The 18,934-nt window shown below is 40.0% G+C and overlaps 1 protein-coding gene across 1 annotated transcript; it reads right to left on the bottom strand.

Annotated features, from left to right (window-relative positions):
• Positions 1–1,413: 1,413 nt before the first annotated feature.
• wnt7ba (wingless-type MMTV integration site family, member 7Ba) lies at positions 1,414–7,358 on the bottom strand. The gene is made up of 4 exons (XM_067490458.1): positions 7,147–7,358; positions 5,756–5,982; positions 2,916–3,187; positions 1,414–2,580 (listed from the first exon to the last, which is right to left on the bottom strand). Exons 1-4 carry the CDS (start codon positions 7,227–7,229, stop codon positions 2,101–2,103), a joined length of 1,062 nt encoding a protein of 353 aa, XP_067346559.1. The 5' UTR covers positions 7,230–7,358; the 3' UTR covers positions 1,414–2,100.
• Positions 7,359–18,934: the final 11,576 nt, after the last annotated feature.

Here is an 18,934-nt window from a genome sequence, read left to right as displayed (position 1 = left end):
AAAGAGGCCGTGCAAGTCAGCCGGGTCTGAATGACGTGGCATGGCTGCCGCTGTCAGTGCAACTCTTAATACATTAGTATTACCAGTCAGTAAAGGCCAGAAGTTCTTGTGTTTCCCATATTTGCATTTTATTCTGCAGGCCTCTATTGTATATTTGCCTTCAGGTTTTGGTATGTACTTAAAAAAAAGCTTTGTCAGCGTAAACTACATAATGTTTAGGTAAAATCTGTTGAATTAATGCCTAATAAAGCAATGTGCATGAAACTTTTTGTAATGATCTTAATTAAGACCAAATGTGACATAAAGCCCAAAGGCACTGACAGAAGGCTCAAATTTTAATGGTAAAATAGAAAAAATACAACAGTCCGTTTTTGTAATGATGCATACTTTGTTTTAGTCACATAACCAATAAAGTTAAATGACCTGTATTTTAAATTAAAGCTCTGCTTTTAGGAGAAAGTGCTGGAAAACAACTGGAAATAAATCTCATTAATCTATGGCTGCACAAATACTCGGTTTCCCAGTCTGCCAGTATGTCATCTACTTGTATTGTACCCTACATTACATGTATTTAATCTAATGCTTTAGAGGACTTTACACAAGGTTTCCAAGAGTTTGCAACACTGAATTACACTGCATGTCTGAGCTACTCTGAATTGGGAAGGATTGTGTCAAGATGGACAATCTGGGCTACTTTGATAAAAACATGTGGGATATTTACACTTTAGCAAGTTTGGTCAAAGACAAAAATTCCAAATAATTTATAGCTCTCAAATATGAAGAGGAATAAGTAATGACTTTTTTTTACATGTATATATGACAAAGTGCCACGTTCCAAGTATAAAAATATAATCTTCAAAACTGTTTGTAAGTTATATAAAGGCTAAATAAACATTTCTGAATACATTAACCGGTGGTGTCCAAAAATAGCTTTGAGGCCTTTGATCCTCTCGTACCCCCTTCTGTGTGGTTAGGGCACATGCCATCCACCCAGGCAAGCCTAAACCACCCTGGAAGGCCTTGTGTAAGCAGAGGCCATGATGTGGAATTCCACGTCTCTGCGTTCATGGGAATGTTGGATGTATCTGAACCTGACTGCACCTCTGTGGAATTCCAGTGAGCCCTACTCGCTTTTCTCAGAAGCCAAGAGTCCTCCAAAAACATGACAGTGAACGCAGTCAGGATTAAAAGCACTGATCAGACTGACCATTTGGATGCTTAAAATAGTATGTGAGGGCTTTCTGCCTCTTTCTCCCTTAGCATAACAAAAGATCTGAACCCGCAGGTTTAAGGGAGAAATGCAGTGCAGCATTCAGTAGGACAACTGCCTAAATTATTAATGTCCCCAAAGAATAAATTGTGAATATCTGAGTGCAAAAGAAAACTAATTAATCTATAACAAAGTAAGCCACTGAGAACTAAAAAGTTAAGGATTTATCTATTTAGTGGCTGTAAATGAGACTTTTTAATACATTACTCCCAGATTGAAATGCATCAGTAGCAATTGAAGATGATTTAAAAAACAAATGAGGGGAAAAAATGAAATGAAACAGAATTTGCTATCTGTCCTACAACACTAAGGTTGGAATGATAGTTTTACATAAATAATTATTTTTTTATTTTCAGTGTTCAAACAGAATACAGTGTCAGCGTACAGTTAAAAGGTTTTTATCAGGAGCTGGTTCTCTTTCATTCTCTTGTAGCTTTCTCAGTTAGCATGTTACAAAAGTCTTTCAAGATCCAGCAGCCGTGCGATTGCGTTTTTTTGTGGGGGACATTTGAAAGCTACACTTTTGCAAGACGTAGCCTTCAAAATATTAGCTTAGTTTGTGACAAAAGGAGAACATCAGATACTTTTGTCTGCAGTATGTATTGTAACAAGTGACAGTTTTGTATCGTTATGGAAGCAAAACTGTGCCTGAAAAGTTCCTGTTTTTCTCTAAACCTCATGTCCCATTTCATGTCTCTTTCTGTCACTGAATTCCAAATCGGAAATGTCAAACTGTGCAAAATGTTGAATAAATACTTCCAAGTCCCTTTACTTCATAATCCAGTCAGTCCCATCTTCTTACCTTTGACCTACTCCATCCTTCTTGCCTCTTACTTGCAGGTGAAAACTTCTGATTTCTCACTACAGGTGTTGCATTTGACAAAACAACACCAGTGAAATTTGCAGTTGCACTGCCAAACACGTGTGTAGTGGTGTGTGTTGTAACCCCGGCCACAGCACATCACATTACAGCCATCTGTGTGGGTCGAGGTGCCGTTGCACATTCTCCCCCTCGTCCCTGTGCTACCTGTAGCTGTGTCCTCCTCACAGTAGTTGGGTGAGCGCTCCAGGTAGACCAGGTCCGTGTCTGTGGGCTTCTGATAGCCTCGAGCCTCTTTGAGACGTAGGAACAAGGGTTGGCGGAGCCTTGAAGCCCTTACTGGCTCCACTTGAACTGCTTCACCGTATCGTTCCTTTAGCAGATAGCCAATCTCTCTGAACTTTGGCAGGGTGATCCAGCAGGTCTTAGTGGTGCAGGAGCCAGATACACCATGACACTTGCATTCCAGCTTCATTCTCTCCTCTAGGATCTGCCCACATTGAAAGTAGAGATTAGGTTGGACAAATTAAATATATTAGTTAAAAGCTGTAATCACTGGTCCATTGCTTTTATTTGAAATAGTTAATAGTGATTGCACAGATTTCCAGTTAGTCTCTTTGAGTAGGCTGGTTTATGACTTATGGCAACAACTTTATTTGGTAGCTTTATCTGCCAGTTGTTACATTTCTGTCTCTGAAGGACACTTGGTGTAACGTCTGGTGTACTAAGATATTATGTACTTCCTTTGCTTTTAACTGTTTGCAGTATTGGCTGTGCCTGTGTAATTTCATAGGCAATCATCTAAAAGGAATGTGAAGTCACTACCTTTCGCCCTGCTTCATTGTTGTGCAGGTTCATCAGCCGTCTAGCATTTTTCTTGATCTCCCGGGCATCTACAAACCGCCGCGAGAACTCCACGCCGTACTTGACATCTGCCGAGCAGCCTCCCCACTTCCAGCCTTCGTCCTGGTCGTGGTAGCCCTGCTTCTCACGGTCACAGCCACACTGGCTCAGGTTGCCCTGGCTACAAGCTGCAATGACTGCATGAGCAACTCCGGCTGCAGTGATGGCATATGTAAAGGCCACCTCCCTGCTGCCTAAAGTCAGTAGAGAGGAGAAGGAAATGAAGTGCATGTTACTGAAGTGCAGTCTCAAATTTCCTAATTGTTGAATTGAATTGCTAATGCCAAGTGTCAGCTCTATTACTAGCAGATTGTACTACTCTTTTCAGCCCTATTTAATTTCCTTTGCTACAGTATATGAGGCAGATTAAAGGACTCAAGTTGACTTTGAGGTGCATCAGTACAAAGAACATTATTCAGGGCATCTGTATAATCTAGTAGTCCGTCCCTGTTAGGACAATATTCACTATAGGGAAGAAAACATAAGTGACATCTACTGGCTGACCAGAGAAGCTTTTTTCCTGGTTCCCCACTTACTGAGTTGCTGTGTTTTAATGTTTTTCATCAATGGAATATCTCACGCAGCTTAAGTGTCATTCTTTGTCTGTCTGAGGTGTTCCACAGCAAACGATACTGCTGTGTTGCATGTTGAAATAATCTGCGGCCTCCCTGGACCAAGATGTGCCCATTTCCAAGCTTTTGTATGTCACCATTTGAACTACAGAATAAACACATTTATATTTATGGTGTGGAAGGGGAAATTAATTTATTGGCACTTAAATTGGTAATGGGATATCCTCCCTTTCCAATCAGGTCAATGCTGGGCCTTCGTTCTTCACAACAGCCCAGAGTATTAATGCATGGCCTCTCTGGTAGAGGTGATTCTAATGGCTCCTTTCCAACCTGACAAACTCATTTGCAGAAACCATTGGTCCTGTGGTTCCCCTGGTCCACAACTCATTATAAACTGATGTCTTCTCTCATCAGGCTAAATCTGTGACCTATTCAGACATACTGTATGGTGAGCATTTCTCAAGGCATCAAGCACATGCAATAGCCAAACAGCCATCTCCATGCACTGTGATTTGTTTTGATTGTACGGCACTGCATGCAGGGTTCCATTGTTGCCATCCAGCTGCTGGAGCTGTCTTCAATTAGTGGTTAGCATGAATCTCTCCAGTCTTTCTCAATGCCTAATGAGTTCAGAGGCCCACCAGGTCATTCAAATGATGGTACATACAGTAAGTGACACAAGAGGGGGTCTGGCTTGTGTTTCCATGTACAGATATAGCAAACATTGACAAGAATGGGAAGAGGACTAGTCTTACATAAAACCGATGAAGATGTCTGGAAATTTGATGTCCCACAAAGTTTATTTGGTCAAGCTGTCTTTATGAAGAGGAGACAAGGAACAAAGCTGGGTCCAAAGTGTCTCTCTGAGCACGTTTACACACCACAAAAGAACAGAGACATTTCCTCTGACAAAAGAAATAAAGCGATCCAGACGTCTGTCTGCCCGTCTCCCATGTAGAAGAAAGTGATTGCTCCCAGAGCTGGTAGATTAAACATGGATACCAAACCCACAGCAATACTGCAACAAAACATTTCGAACTGCAACACAATTTATATAAGAGGTTCACATTAGGAGCAAACCAGCTTCTGTGAGAAATAAGACGGGAGAATGTTGACTAAAACCAGAGAGATGTTTTAGTTTCTGTGTTTACAGATTGCCAATATAAATGCTTTCCGAAGATGGCACACCCAGATAGGCTTCACGAGAAGGATAGGCTTCTCTGCTTTGACGTGACAATGTGTGTTGCAAACACAGTGATGTCACACACATCAACTACAGTTTGAATGTCCCTTGGGGATGCTAACAAAGTCCTTTCGAATATTTCATTGTGGTTGTAGCATGTGGGGATGCAAACAGAAATGCCTTCATTAAGGTTTTGCCACCCATCTCACAGTGTTTCTTGACACTCAACAAAGTCAAGCTTTGTTACAGCTTTTAATGCAACAGAGGAGATTTATGGGAAGTCTCAGGACATCACAATCACAAAAAAGGGAGAACGGGCTGATCTCAAATCACAAAGCCGAATGGCACCTGAACTGCTCATTCATACACATTCATACAGAGTTTTCAAGCTCAATTACTGAGAGCATAGTTTGCTGTAGGTCGTCCATTGAACATGGCAGTTGACGTATACCAGTCCACAATTGTGCCTAAATTCCAAACCATATTGACTTTAGTTTAATCCTGACAGTTGTAAAATGTCTGTATGCACAGTTCAAGGATTCACTTTAACTGGTGTTTACAAAGGTAAAACCAGTTTTGTCTCTGAAGAACTCGTGACTAGGGATTTAAGTCAGTTTGAACCACAATGTCCCGCAGCCCAGCCCAGGACCTTTGTTGCATTGACTTCCCATCTCTCTCTCTCTCTCTCTCTCTCTCTCTCTCTCTCTCTCTCTCTCTCTCTCTCTCTCTCTCTCTCTCTCTCTCTCTCTCTCTCTCTCTCTCTCTCTCTCTCTCTCTCTCTCTCTCTCACTTTGTCATGTATGTACTGTTATTAAAATCTCTAATAAAGACAGAACTATGCCAGAAAACAAAACTTTCCCCAGAAAAAGTACTAAAACCCCTGCTCTTGGAACAGCGTTCTTCCCCTCACTCAACATACTTTGCTGATTTCCGGCTGCTTAAAATTAAATAAAAGCATGTTAAACCCCGTGAAGAACACTAAAGTATCTAGTTTTAAACAGACTGACCTACTCTGAGCTCTTGTCCAAAGACAGTCCTCTCGCCCAAGGCTGAGCAGTTCCACCGGCCATAGCGGAACTGGTACTGACACTCATTGATACCAAGCTGGGCACCTTCACCGATGATGATAATGGCATCAGGGCGACTCTGACAGAGGGCTCTCTGACGCGGGGCCAGACCCGGTATCTTGTTGCAGATGATATTCGCTCCCAGAGCTACTACAGAGGACAGTGCCCTGGAGGCAGAGAGAGAGAGGGAGATAAATAACAGAAGGAAGAGCAGCTACAGTTGTTACAAGGACATACAGATAACTTCTGTTTGGGAAAGAAAAGAAAAAGATGAAAGGAAATGTCCCTGCTAACATACTCAAAGTCTGATTAGGATTCTATTCTTTACCCTGGTTGATCATTGCTGAGATAATATTTTGCTACATGTTCCTTTTCAGATGCCTTTCTTTCAATCATAAACATAAAAATAGACAAGAACAACTCAAGAGAACACTGAATTATGGACTTCCATAATGACATGAAAGAGAACAATAGTTGATTATAGAAATTGTCACATTTACTTCGCTTTTGCCATTTCTGCCCCCCTCCCCTCCGACTCTGTGTCTACTACACAAAACATGAACCACCACAGCTATTTTAGTTTTCAGGACCTGCCCTTGTTATGAATGAGAGGCATGTATGGTGCAGCAATCATTCTCTTTGTGCGGGCCTGGGTCTTTCAATGCCGTACGAAAGAGCTCATTACATCGGCTTGCTCATACAGAGAGAGCATGAAGTAGTCGGATATTACTCTTTTTCCATATGGGCATTGGTATTATGGTCTTTGTCTGATGAGGTGCTCCTATTACAAAGTGGTTCTGGTGTAATGTGTAAATCCACAAGAGCAGGTTATCTCATCAGCTGCGCTTATAGTAGAACATGTAAAAAAAATCATGTAGTTTAAAAACTGGCTTCATCTAGTTCTCATTCACTCTTTATGCGAATTTGATTTATGACGTTAATTAAATGAAAATGACGCTGATGTGGGGAAAATAAAAATGACACAAGTCGCGCATTTTTCATCAGAGTTTGAGGTTTTTCCTCTTTTCAGAGGTATCTCTAAGCCATGCCAGAACAAAATGCACTGACCACAAGAAAGTCAAACAAATGAGACAAATATGTCTTTCATTTAGTTTAAGGTAAACTTTTCAAACGTGTAGATTTATGTTCTACAAACACCTGCAACAACTATATTACGCTTTGTGCGTGAGGTCTGACCTGACATCCAGTTTCTCTGTGCTTAATTGGCCAAATTTGCGCGTAAAGTACAGTAAGGAAAATGTACTTGCACGGGTCAGGAGGCCTTCAGATCAAAGGAAATAATGTTTAAATTGAGCAAGTTATAAACCTACAGGTAGCTACCGCTGGTGAGGATGAGGAAGATCTGCGGGTAGTAGACGGACAGCAGCGCACTGCGAGAGGAGACGATGAGCATGGCTGCGCATTGAACACAACTTTTGCTGCACTCTTGCGGTTTGGAAAAGAAAAAGGAAGCACAAGATGTGAACAAATGTATCCTTTTATCCTTTTAAACGCGGGGATGTTTCCTCTGATTTCCGCTGCAGAGTGTTCAGCTAGTGCAGTCGAGGCGCGCTGCGGCAGCTCCAAGCTCCGTTGCCCATGTGTTGGAGGTGACTGGCTGCATCTCTTGGCCGAAGTGCGCTCCGCCACCTGGGCTAATAGAGGGCTGCTGAGGGGATGACAGTTGCGTTTCCGTGTGCCCGATACGTGCCCTTAGGTCTCAGAACGTGAAAGGCCGTTGTGACAATGGAAGGATGGGAGACAGTGGAGGCTCCCGATGCACCAGCCCCCGGGATGAATCTGCACCCCGCATTCCACCATGTCCCCACCCCCAACACACCTCCTTCTCCCCTCAGTCACACACACTCTTTGTTTTCTTTTACTGTTACAAACACACACACACACGTATATATGCATATACCCTACTCAGTACTTTAGAGCCTTTTCCTTATCTTTAAGCAATAGAAAGTCATTGACAAACAAATAACTACACATTTAGGTATAGGTTGATTGTCATTTCTATCCATGAAACAAGGAAGAATGTAGCTCCTCATTGACCACAAATCATGAAACATAAATCAGAAATAGGAGCAAGTGCAAAATAATAGAGAGGTAAACCAAATTGCCCTTTATATTAGTCGACTAATTAGCTGCTTGAAGTACTAATTAACTAGTACTAACTTTCAGGCAACAATGCCAAAAATGTATTGGTTTGTCTGTGTTTAAAATGGCAATAAATATAATTAGTTAAATATATTTGGGGTTTGGACCACTTAAGAATTCACATTGTACTCTGGGAAATTGTCATTTAACAATTTCTAACATTTTATAGACAAACTGATACTGAGACTTTTCAGACATTGAATTTTTGCAATGTTATAGCCTATGTTTCTATTTTCTCACTCATTGGTGCTTAACTAAAGCAGATGTTTGTCAGATGATCAGAGTTTGCTCCGTCTGCTTGTGCAGCGTTTACTGCTGACGTTTTACCAACAATACGCCCTCATGTGGCGGCTACAGGGAAAGTCTTCATCCCAAAGCATCTGACACAAAACAGTGCACAGCCCACTTCATTAGGTAACCATCAAAAAGATGATAATTTATTATTTTTGTTCATAGTGGTTTGCATTATATTAAGTGGTGGATTTAATGTTTTTTCCATCTTATTTAAAATGAATGAAGGAGCCAAAACATGAGAACTGTAAAAGTTGAATTCATGGCAGAGCTGCTGTATTAGATTGCTTTAGAGTGTACAGGTGTACCTAATGAAGTGGTCAGTGTATGTCTAAAGTTAGTAAGTCAAGTTCTGCTTGTTGAATTATTTTTTTTAAAATATCTCTTATTTAGAGACTTGAAGAACGACTCGACTTTTTCACGAATCACTATTTTAGAATAAATGTTTTTCTCTGTTCCAGCTGGTGAATAATCTTGTTCAACCCACATGGTCTTTGAAGTGCCCAAGTGTATGTGGAAAGACCCACAAGGACTATGCAAAAGGCATTTTTGCTGGTTATTTTAAAGATGTTTACTATGCATCTTTGAAGTCAGCAGAAAAAACAAAAAACAAAAGGAAACCGGGAGGCGGCAAACCTGTTCACTTCTTATGGGCCTTCAAAGGATTTGCCGTTTTATAGGTCTGCTTTACAGAGTGGACAGAGGACAAAGTACATATTTTCTTTGCTTGTTGTTGACATTTTGGAGGCTGAAAATTGAGACATTCCCAGCTTTACTTGAGCTGAACAAATATCCACATGGAGATAATATTAATAAAAACTTGTTCCAAAATGAAACATCAGTCATCTGGGGAAAAAAGTGAGACCTGCTCCTGGAAGATTATTGAGGGTAGCATTTTGGACGTTAACCTTTTAATTTAAATTCTTAGCAGCTGCCAACAAAGCTATTTGAGAGATAGCACTGATTTGGAGTATAAAGGAATAAAATACCTTTCATTTTTGGCTTTTATAAGATTGGCCCAGTCCTTATGCCCACTCAGACTGTGTGTAATTATAGCTGAGGTCAGTCAGATATAACTAGTAAACATACTTTAATGTCTATAACAATGTCTCTGGCTTTGGGTCAGCAGAAGCAGAACACTTTGTGGATGTGTGTCCTCTATGTCTTGTACAGATTCGGTCTCTTTCTCCAGCTCTCCTCGTCTTTCTTTTCAAATAATTCTCCTTAACCACAATTTCCAAAGCCAAGATAGCACTTAAGCAGCATGCACTCACTGTCCGGGCACTCATACAACATATCTGTTTCTTTTCATGTTTTGTGCAAAAGAGGAGTAGAACAAGGGAGACATAGGAAGTGTCCTCCTGTGCAGGAATCCTTTTTACACTGCTAAACGCAATCTCAGATCAGTGATAACACTAGCTCCACAACTAACATCAGTTTTGTTGTTAGTTGTGTATTTGACAAAAAAAGGTTTTCTAGAATCACCCACATTACAAAAATGAGTGATGAGGAATAACTGTAGCAGTTTCACAGAGGTGCTCTGAGCTGAAAGCCGACCTAAAAAGTCCAAATTAATAGCAGTGTCTAGTGGTTTTTGTGAAATCATAGGTAAATTTTGAGGAAAGTGGTATTGTTGATCATATTAACATAGATATTATTAATTCCTCACAAGTCATACTTTGCCAAAAATGTAAATTTGAAGGGTTCATAGAAAATAAGAGTCACACACCATAATCTTCCACCAAATCAAATCAGTCAGGATACAGATTGGACGCATAATTTGCCATATTTTACTATGAAGGTACTGTATTGTTGGGCACTACAGTGATAAGAGTGGTTAAAGCTGCTGCATCATAGCTTGAAGGTCCCCGGTTCGAATCCCAGCAGGCTGTGGCCTTTCTGTGTGGAGTTTGCATGTTCTCCATGTGCTTGCGTAGGTTTCCTCCCACACTCTGAAGTCTGGCATGTTAGGTTAATTGGTGATTCTAAAACGCTTGTAGGTGTGAATGTGATTATGACTGGTCGTCTGCCTGTGTATATCTCTGTGTTGGCCCTAAGAAAGACGGTGACCTGTCTGGGATATACCCTGCCTCTTGCCCAGTGAAAGCTGGGATAGGCTCCAGCCCTCCCCGCAACCCTATAAAGGATAAGTGGTACTGCCATGTTGAATTTCTGTCCTTTCAGTATTTACTCCATTTATTATTAATTGTTCAAACGCATTCTTTATCGCATCGAGTGTGGGGAACTATTCTAGGACAAACGTGAACGTGACAATACCTTTACTCCACCATGACAGCGAAGTTAACTGCTGCAGCTGTCACCATAACTCCATCCTCATCCTTATGTGCTATGCAAGCTTTTGGTATTTAGGATTTGACTAAGAATTTGGGTTTGTCTATGTGGATTCATGTTTTTGTTGCACTGTGCGCAAAAGTCTAATTGACAGTTTTTAGACTGTCTACTTGAAATTGCACTCCCATAAAAACTACCTAATGAGATGTACTTGATCAGACATAACATTATGACCACCCTATTTAAAATGAATGAAGTGGCCAAAACGTTAGAACCACCTTTTCTTATAATGCACTGCAGTATGACTCCACTAACCACTTTGATTTATCACCTTTGTGACAGTTTCAAACTAAAAAAAGAGAAATTATAGAAAGAGGCAACAAATAATTGGAAAACAATTGAATTGCTAAATCAACACCTAGTGGAACTTCTGAGGGTAATAGGCAACAGGTAACAATACAACAATACATACAGATTTTGGAGCAGCTGCCATCCAGGCAATATCATTATCAGGGAGGACTTCGTTCAGCAACACAATGCCAAACCACATTCAGCACATATTACAACAGGTTGGCTCATCTATTGAAAACATTTGGCACATTATGTGGTGAACATTAGAGCGAAGGAGGCCCCAAACTGTTTGAGCAGTTAAAATCTTATGTCTAGCACAAATGAAAGAACATTTTCACTTTTAAAATATAGCAATTGGCCTCCTCCTCTCAAACACAGGTTTTTTTTATTATTAATAAAAAATGATGGAACATTGGTAAACATGCCCCTGTCTCCACTTTTTGAGGCATGTCATCATCAAATTCAAAATGACCATATTTTTCAAAATCTTCAGTTTCAACATTTGATGTGTTGCCTTTGTACCACTCAAAGTCAAAAAGTGGTTTGCAAACCATTGCATTCTCTTTATATTTTACATTTTGCACAGCGTCCCAACTTTCTGGAAATGGGATTTGTACATACAAACTGATCTGCCTTGGAGCTCACAGACAGTATTCAGTCAAACGTACATATTTTATTGGGTTTGATCTTTTATTAAGATTTATTCAGAGCAAGAAATATACAAAATAGCATCATTATTAAGTATGACCTTTGAGCTTAAGTTTTATGGGGTAAGACATGCACGCAAATCCTTAGTCTTACTCCAAGTGTATTTTGAGTGTGTGTGTGTGTGTGTGTGTGTGTGTGAGAGAGAGAGAGAGATCCTCTGAGACACCCTGATGGATTTAATTTCTTTACGTCAGACAAGTGCGTATAGGCATTTTGGCACAAAGCTCTGTGCAACACAAGTGGCTTTTAGTTTTTACCACAATGTCAAGGTCATTGTTTACACTCTAATATGTCAAGACAAACACATGGAGCTTATATGAGTAGTGGGGCAAAATGCATGCTGGAATGCAGAAGTAATGTGCGTGTGGTTGGCGAAACGAACAGCACCCCCTGCACTGTGCGGGGAGCCTCTGATAAAACATAAAACTACCCCGGGGGTTAACAGGCAAGAGACTATTTATGACACAACTAAAAGAGACTACTTTGTAATCAAATCTAATTTACACTGTGCAGAACATCCATGAAACCCGAAAAGATGACAGGGGGAAATTGTTTCCATGTTGAGGAACAACTGTTTCACTTTTGAGCAATTATTGTCTTTGAAGCATCTTGAACCTTCTTGAGAACAGATGAATGGAGGGCCATATTTTCAACAATGCCATGAGCCATATAAATGTCTTGAGAAATTGTTCCTTTTATGTTAAGAGAATTTATGTTTTATGGTGTAGAAATACAGATTCGAAGCTGTAAACATGTTGCAGATGTTGAGAAAATGGATACGCAGTGTCATCAAAAAAGCTTTTGAAACAGCCCAACAAGTAACTAAAAAAACCAAAAAGAAAAAAATTACAAGACATGCTGTCCCCGTAAGTTTATGGTTGATCTAAATGACACAGTCAGATGGACAATTTAGAACTGCTTTTTTAGCAACTTATTCATTTAAAACTTTTTAAATTTAAAAGAAAATCTGTTATCCATAGACAATAACACAAGCACAAGCTGTACTGGATAAACCTTTTCCAATCACATGTATGTATCAACAAAGTATTTACAATTGAGTTTCCTTTCAGCTTTACCGGTTTCTTAGCCTACGGCCTCCAGTCCAGGCTTCTAACAAGTGAAGTTATCTGGTAAGGATTAATGTGAATGATTGAACCTGGAGACTGATATAAATCTGGTTTTATCTATCTAGACTTTTTGCAAGAATTTTAGCACCTCAGTCAGTTTTTTAATGGCCTCTTCTATCCGTCTTGACTCAGCTGCAACTGCAGGGGGTGACATAGCACCACACAAAGTTTCAGCTGAGACTGATCTCTGGTTTGGGTCAAGCATGTCCTTTTCACACCACTGTCTAGTCTTTCATGGTATGGGAGTAACAGCTGCAATGCGTTTGATCAAAACAGCGTCACACTTTAAACTGGATTTTATTGTCATATTACATTATTATAATTCACTCCAGTATAAAGTTGCTGCTGCATATTTGGTAACAATTCCTTGTTCTTGTTCCATTCATTTAATATTCTTTACACGTCTGGTGACATTTATTATGTTGCGGTTTGGTTGAGTTTGACAATATCGTGTTTCCACAGTTTAGAGCCACTAGTTATAAATAAAGTGGATATTTTTTTATTCCTCAAGGGGGCTCTTTACACCCATGTTTGAAAGTACAGGAGGCCTCCTAGTCGTTCCACCATCTTGGTTCCTATCGCCGAAAATTTGAAATTTAACTATCACGTTTGTTCATGTAAACACAGGGCGTGTGATATGTTTATCGAAGTATCTTAAGGCTTTTATTGATCTTAAAATGACCTTGTTTGTGCTTTTCACAAAGCTACAGTCCACAGTGTTTACACACATATTCTTAGCAGCATGGGTTACATTTCTACACATTATTCCACTCTCTACTTAGGTTGCTGGGATTTGGCTTTTGTGTGTCCGAGGTAAAAACAGCTCATCGCCGGTAAATAGAGACATAAATGCACACTTGCCTTGTGCAAATTTTAACTTATGGAATTCAGAAGCCTTCACATGTAATAAATTATCTACATTACACAGAGGGCTTTCCGAATGCAGAAACCAGTTATAGCCACGTGTGTTTTTGCAACTTGTTGTTTCCTAAACAATAACCTCATCACCATTTTTTTACTTAAATGCTAATCAGTAGTTAAACATAAAAAAATTTACTACAAAAGGTAATCCGGTCCCTGATCCTTTTATGTTCTAATCTCATCTGTTGCTGCTGCATGACATCCTCCTGTGTTCTTTTATAATGCTTTTTATTTGCAAACTTGTACATGTGCAAGGAAAATGTGTTTTTTCAGTTTTTTTCTCTTTTAATCAGCGTAGATAAAGAGGAACTACACTTTTATTTAGAACACTTGGTTAAATAAAGAATTAATTGTATTTGTTCATCTACATCTACAAAGATTGTAATCCCACTGCAGCTGGTGTGATCGACTACGGCTAGATTTGATGTGTTAGTAATTCATATGTGAAGAATTATTGCACTGGGGCTTTGGGAATCAAACATGTGTTACACTTCTGTAAGTTTCTATTCCCTTGGAAATACTCGACCCTTATAGGGTTGGGCCTTACTATTGAAACACACTAAAGATCGCTCCCACTCTCTTTCTCTTCCTCTCACAGTCACACAAACACACAAATTGATGTAACCACAACTTCTTAACCGGTTTTAACAGGCTCTAATAGCTCAAATCAGAGAAACTCAAGAAAAAAATTTCAAAGAGTCACATTATGTTAGTGCTGACCTTGCTGATTGAGTTTGCTCACAATCACATGGGTCAAGGCTGGAGTCAGGAACATGGATCATTTAGTTTAATGGCTGTTTCCTGCCTGCTCAAATGTACGTGCCACATTGTAGGAAACAGGGACATGTAATGTAGTGTGCAACCACATTATTTACAGGATATAATGCAGATGGGAAGACTGTAGAAAAAGGTGTACAGGAACACAAGAAAGACAGAAAAGGATTCTATAGAGAAAGGGACGATGGAAAAGGAGTTCAGAGGGACAAGGAGAAAAAGATCAACAGCAAGGAACCAAGAGCCAGAGGGGACGAAGGAGTTGGTGACAAAGGCAGAGAGAGAGCTCTACTAATTTTGTGGCCTGTCTGTGTCACCAGCACCCTGTTGGGACGACAGATGTACAGATGATGTCATGTAGAAAAAGGGATAGGGTGGGAGGGTGGAGCGATCGTAGCGCGGGAGGACAGTCGACAGGCGGAGCCTTGATCTGAGAGAGGAGGGGAGGGAGAGAGGGATCAGGACTATGGCAATCCCTCATTGCCCTGCAGTCACGCAATTATTCCGTTTTCATAAGATGTGACTCAGTATAGTTTAGAAAGTGTGAGCGCTTTCCAAAAACAGCTATTCATGTTTCTTAACGGTGCTCACTGTGTCACTCACAAGCACGAATAACAACAAAAAAACTTCTACTTTTGCCATGGCTTCGTCATTTTGCTCTGCAGAGGCAACAAATGTGCTGAACCGTTGATTTTAGTTGCAGGACCTCTCACAAAGCACAGCCTCTCCAAACCACACAGGCCATCGGAGCTATAATTTACTTAGTGCAGTCATTGCTGAAGTTTACCCTCCCATCCCCTGACCAGCCGCAGCATAAGAACCCAATTGTTCTCGTGGTCTGCAGTGACAATGGCTGTTTGTGGTCATCCAGAGAAAAAGAAAGTGAGAAAGAAAAAGAGATTGAAGAGGGGAGAAAGCAGAGCCATGTGATCCAGTAATTTGTACTGTTAACTGCTAAAGATATAGACAGGGTCAAGCTCAGAGTGGGGGGTCACAGTGACCACTGAGCCCGCCTGGGATCGCCTCAAGGACACGATTTTCCCAACAGACTCCCTCGTTTTTTTTACTTTAACCAATCCAAACATCTAGCAGTTGGAACTCTGTGACCAACTTCAGCTTTCTTGCATTTCAGCAACAAGCTTCTTAGTCTCCTCTTCCCCCCCAACCTGCACCCTTTCTGGCCAATTGCGCTGGCATGGCAGAAGGAGAAATTGAATGAATTAGGCAGTCGGATGTCGCCTAATGGTTGTACTGCACAAATGCAGCCATTCCTGGCATTGTTGTCTGTTTGAGTGAGACTGAGAGGGTTTGTGCTCTTTGGGTTCAGCACAGGAAATCAGCTACTAAGTGAGACAACCTGTGGGAATCGGCCCAAACCAAGTGAGTACTGAGGGAGTTTTTTCCCTGTTCTGTAGGCCTTAGTTTTTCAGTTGGCTTGTAGATGTTATTGATGTGAAACTAGGGCCACTCATTGATTCAGTCATTGTTGAACACGTGGCAGTCAACTCCAAATGAGATAAACATCATGTATAAAGCAAACACTCTGGGGATAAAAAGCTAACGTCTCCTGATTTGATAAAAACATGGCATAAGCTCCTGAAGTGTGGCATTTTGCCTGACATAGCCTGCATACATCATCTAAACACAATGCAGGTTTTCTAGCAGATAAGACACTGATATCTGCACAGGCCTGCCAGTTGCAGATGGCAGCTGCAGCCCACTGTTGTCCCTGTGTCCCCTGGGGAAGTGGTTCTGACCTGAGCTTAAGGACACGCTTGGCCCTCTGGGTAATCATTGACCTGTTACCTGTGGCAACCAAGCCATAACATACTGTACTTCCACTGGACTGCAGATAATAAAGTGATAACGTGGGTGCATAGACACAGCCAGTAGCACACGCATGTGTGCTCACACTGATTTCTGAAACAGGAAATCCAACATAAGTTATACTATTGTGGACATGTGCTTTTCTAAGAAAGCCCGAGGAGAAACTGTTATACCTTACTCTTTTTCATTATGTCCTTAAACAAGGTGTTGTTGTAAAAAGATTCATGCTCAGACAACCTCCACTGTATAAACAAAACTTTACTGAAAAAAAAAAAATATTGTGTGCATACCAATCCCAAAGGCACAAAGCAGGAGATGCACACAAAGATTGGCAAGGATGATATTGGGGATATTTTGCACCATATTTAAAGCTGTACCTATTTGTGTGGAAGTCATAGTATCTATAATATAATAACATTTTATATGAGAGTCAGTTTGCTGTGGTATCAAAGTTCACTTAATCAACTTTTTAATGTGTCTCAGAGATGTCATGGCTCAAACCACTTCAGCATTAGGTCCTGGTGAATCACACTGGTGCACTATGCATTACTGTATTTCTTGTGCAGTACCCAAGCTTAGCTGGGATTTATGAAGTTGATGAATTTTCAATATTTCTCTTGAATCACATTTTGCTCAGATTGATGCAGTAACTCAAGATGATGAGGGGGAAAAGGTCATGTCCTGCTCTCGTGGTCAGAGCAGTGCAATCGATCGAATCTCGAGTCTTTTCATGGCGCAAGGTGGGGCGTGGCACTGCACTGCAGCATGTTTGAGGCAAATGGACCGGGGTACCATCCAAGGAGAGGAAGCAATGGCAAAAGGAGGGTAGGTGGTGAGGGCATTGGGGGGGGAGAGAGAGCGAGTGGGCTTTGATAAAGCCTCCTCCCACTTTTTCCACACCTCCTTTTGCAAAACTCTCCTCCTCTTCCGTCTCAGTGTACTTGCTCCTTCCTCCTGTCCTCTCTCTAGCTGCGTCTTTTGGTGCTCCATGCAGAATTCTCTGTGTCTAAGTGCACTGGCCTGAAATATAACTAAGAGGGGCCATGGGCAGTGGAGAATGCTAGCTTTGTCTCAGCTGCCATCCACACTGTCTTGAGACATGGTAGGCAAAGAGAGTGTCTGATTGCAAATTAGTAGTGCCAACCACGACGGTCCTGGCCATCTCCCCAAGATTTGGCCCTTCTTTCTTCTGTCTGCTCTTCTCCTTACTATATCTCACCTCCTCAGACATGTTGCTGCTTCAAATTGTAGAACAACACTTGTTAAAGAAGGTTAACAGTGGTAGTACTTTTCTCTTGGCAGTACTTTTCTCTTAATTGATGTGAGTGAGTGATGGAGTGTATGTACAAATCATATAAAATGAAAGATTAATGAGTAGTAAGTGCTGAAGTCCATTTAGGTGTAAGGTTTGGGATGATAAGTGCTCACTACTATATCTGAATCCATCATTGGGACTCTCTTGATGAGGTTCTGATCTTTATAATGTCCACTTTAACCAAAAAAGAAAACAAAAGAAACAAAGAACAGGAAAAAGTTACATTTCACCATTGTAATACTATTTACTATAACACCATTGTAATATTATTTACTATAACACCATTGTAATTACATTTATGTTTTTACTTTATTACAGTGAGAAACATTACTACAGAAGATCTAAAAGATGAAAAAGATTAAATAAGAAAAAGCACATATAATGGTTTTTGATCAAATTTAAAAAAAGGAAATAATTACATTTTTGGTTAATTATCACTCTTACGAGGTTATATCTTTAGGAACCATAAAGTGTAATATTTAAAATATATATAACATATAATATATGTAATACACACTAATAACAGGCTGGAAATTATTATTATGTTTACACATAAAACAAATGCAAACAGATGAAGAATATTAACTCTGTTTACTTAAATAAATGCATTAGCTTCTGTATGTGTTTGTGAAAAATATATAATAGATTGTTCAATGCTTAAAATATTTGTATATATATATATATATATATATATATATATATATATATATATTCTGTACAAAATATTTCCAAACTGTGAAACTACAATTCATTATATATATATAAAATAATATTACTTCTATTTTGAAGGCTTTTATTTTGTAAAATTGGCTAAAGTGAAAATGACTTATAATAAAAGTGTACACACAGCTTTCACTTATAACGCAGTCTAACAATTGACCATATGGTTTTATACATGATGCTCTGCTTTATTTTTCTTATAAATAAATATAGTGTCTGTGTTTGTGTCACCTTGTAATCCTAACCTACATGCTCAGTCTGAGCTGTAGGAGCACACACACACACACACACACACACACACACACACACACACACTCAGACATACACACTTAATCCTATAGTTTCTTTCTGTGCTGACAGATATAGGTGTACTGTACACAGAGCACAGTCAATGAGGACAACTGTAATATCGCCTGTCAATACAGATTTTCCACCACTCAGTACACACCCTTCTGTTGTACAGGTTTACATAGGGACTGGTGCTATGAGTCATGTGCAGGGCTCAAAAAAAAAAAAAATCTCACACACACACACAACACATTTGCACATGAACAATAACAAAAAACACCTGTGTTCTACTGAACAAAGAAGGATTTATTGTTACATTTAAGGTAGGTAGTGTGTGTTTCT

This window comes from Channa argus, chromosome 21 (assembly GCF_033026475.1).
Source record: "Channa argus isolate prfri chromosome 21, Channa argus male v1.0, whole genome shotgun sequence".
NCBI lineage: Eukaryota > Metazoa > Chordata > Actinopteri > Anabantiformes > Channidae > Channa > Channa argus.
The sequence above is the reverse complement of the archived record's forward strand: the minus strand, read 5'-3'. Positions and strand labels throughout refer to the sequence as shown.

Excerpts from the sequence above, each read along its gene's own strand:
- wnt7ba (XM_067490458.1), bottom strand. The coding sequence starts at position 7,229 with ATGCTCATCGTCTCCTCTCGCAGTGCGCTGCTGTCCGTCTACTACCCG. Across the intron at positions 3,188-5,755 it reads TGGACAAGAGCTCAGAGTAG|GCAGCAGGGAGGTGGCCTTT; the intron begins GTCAGTCTGTTT and ends TACTGACTTTAG. Across the intron at positions 2,581-2,915 it reads ACAATGAAGCAGGGCGAAAG|ATCCTAGAGGAGAGAATGAA; the intron begins GTAGTGACTTCA and ends CAATGTGGGCAG.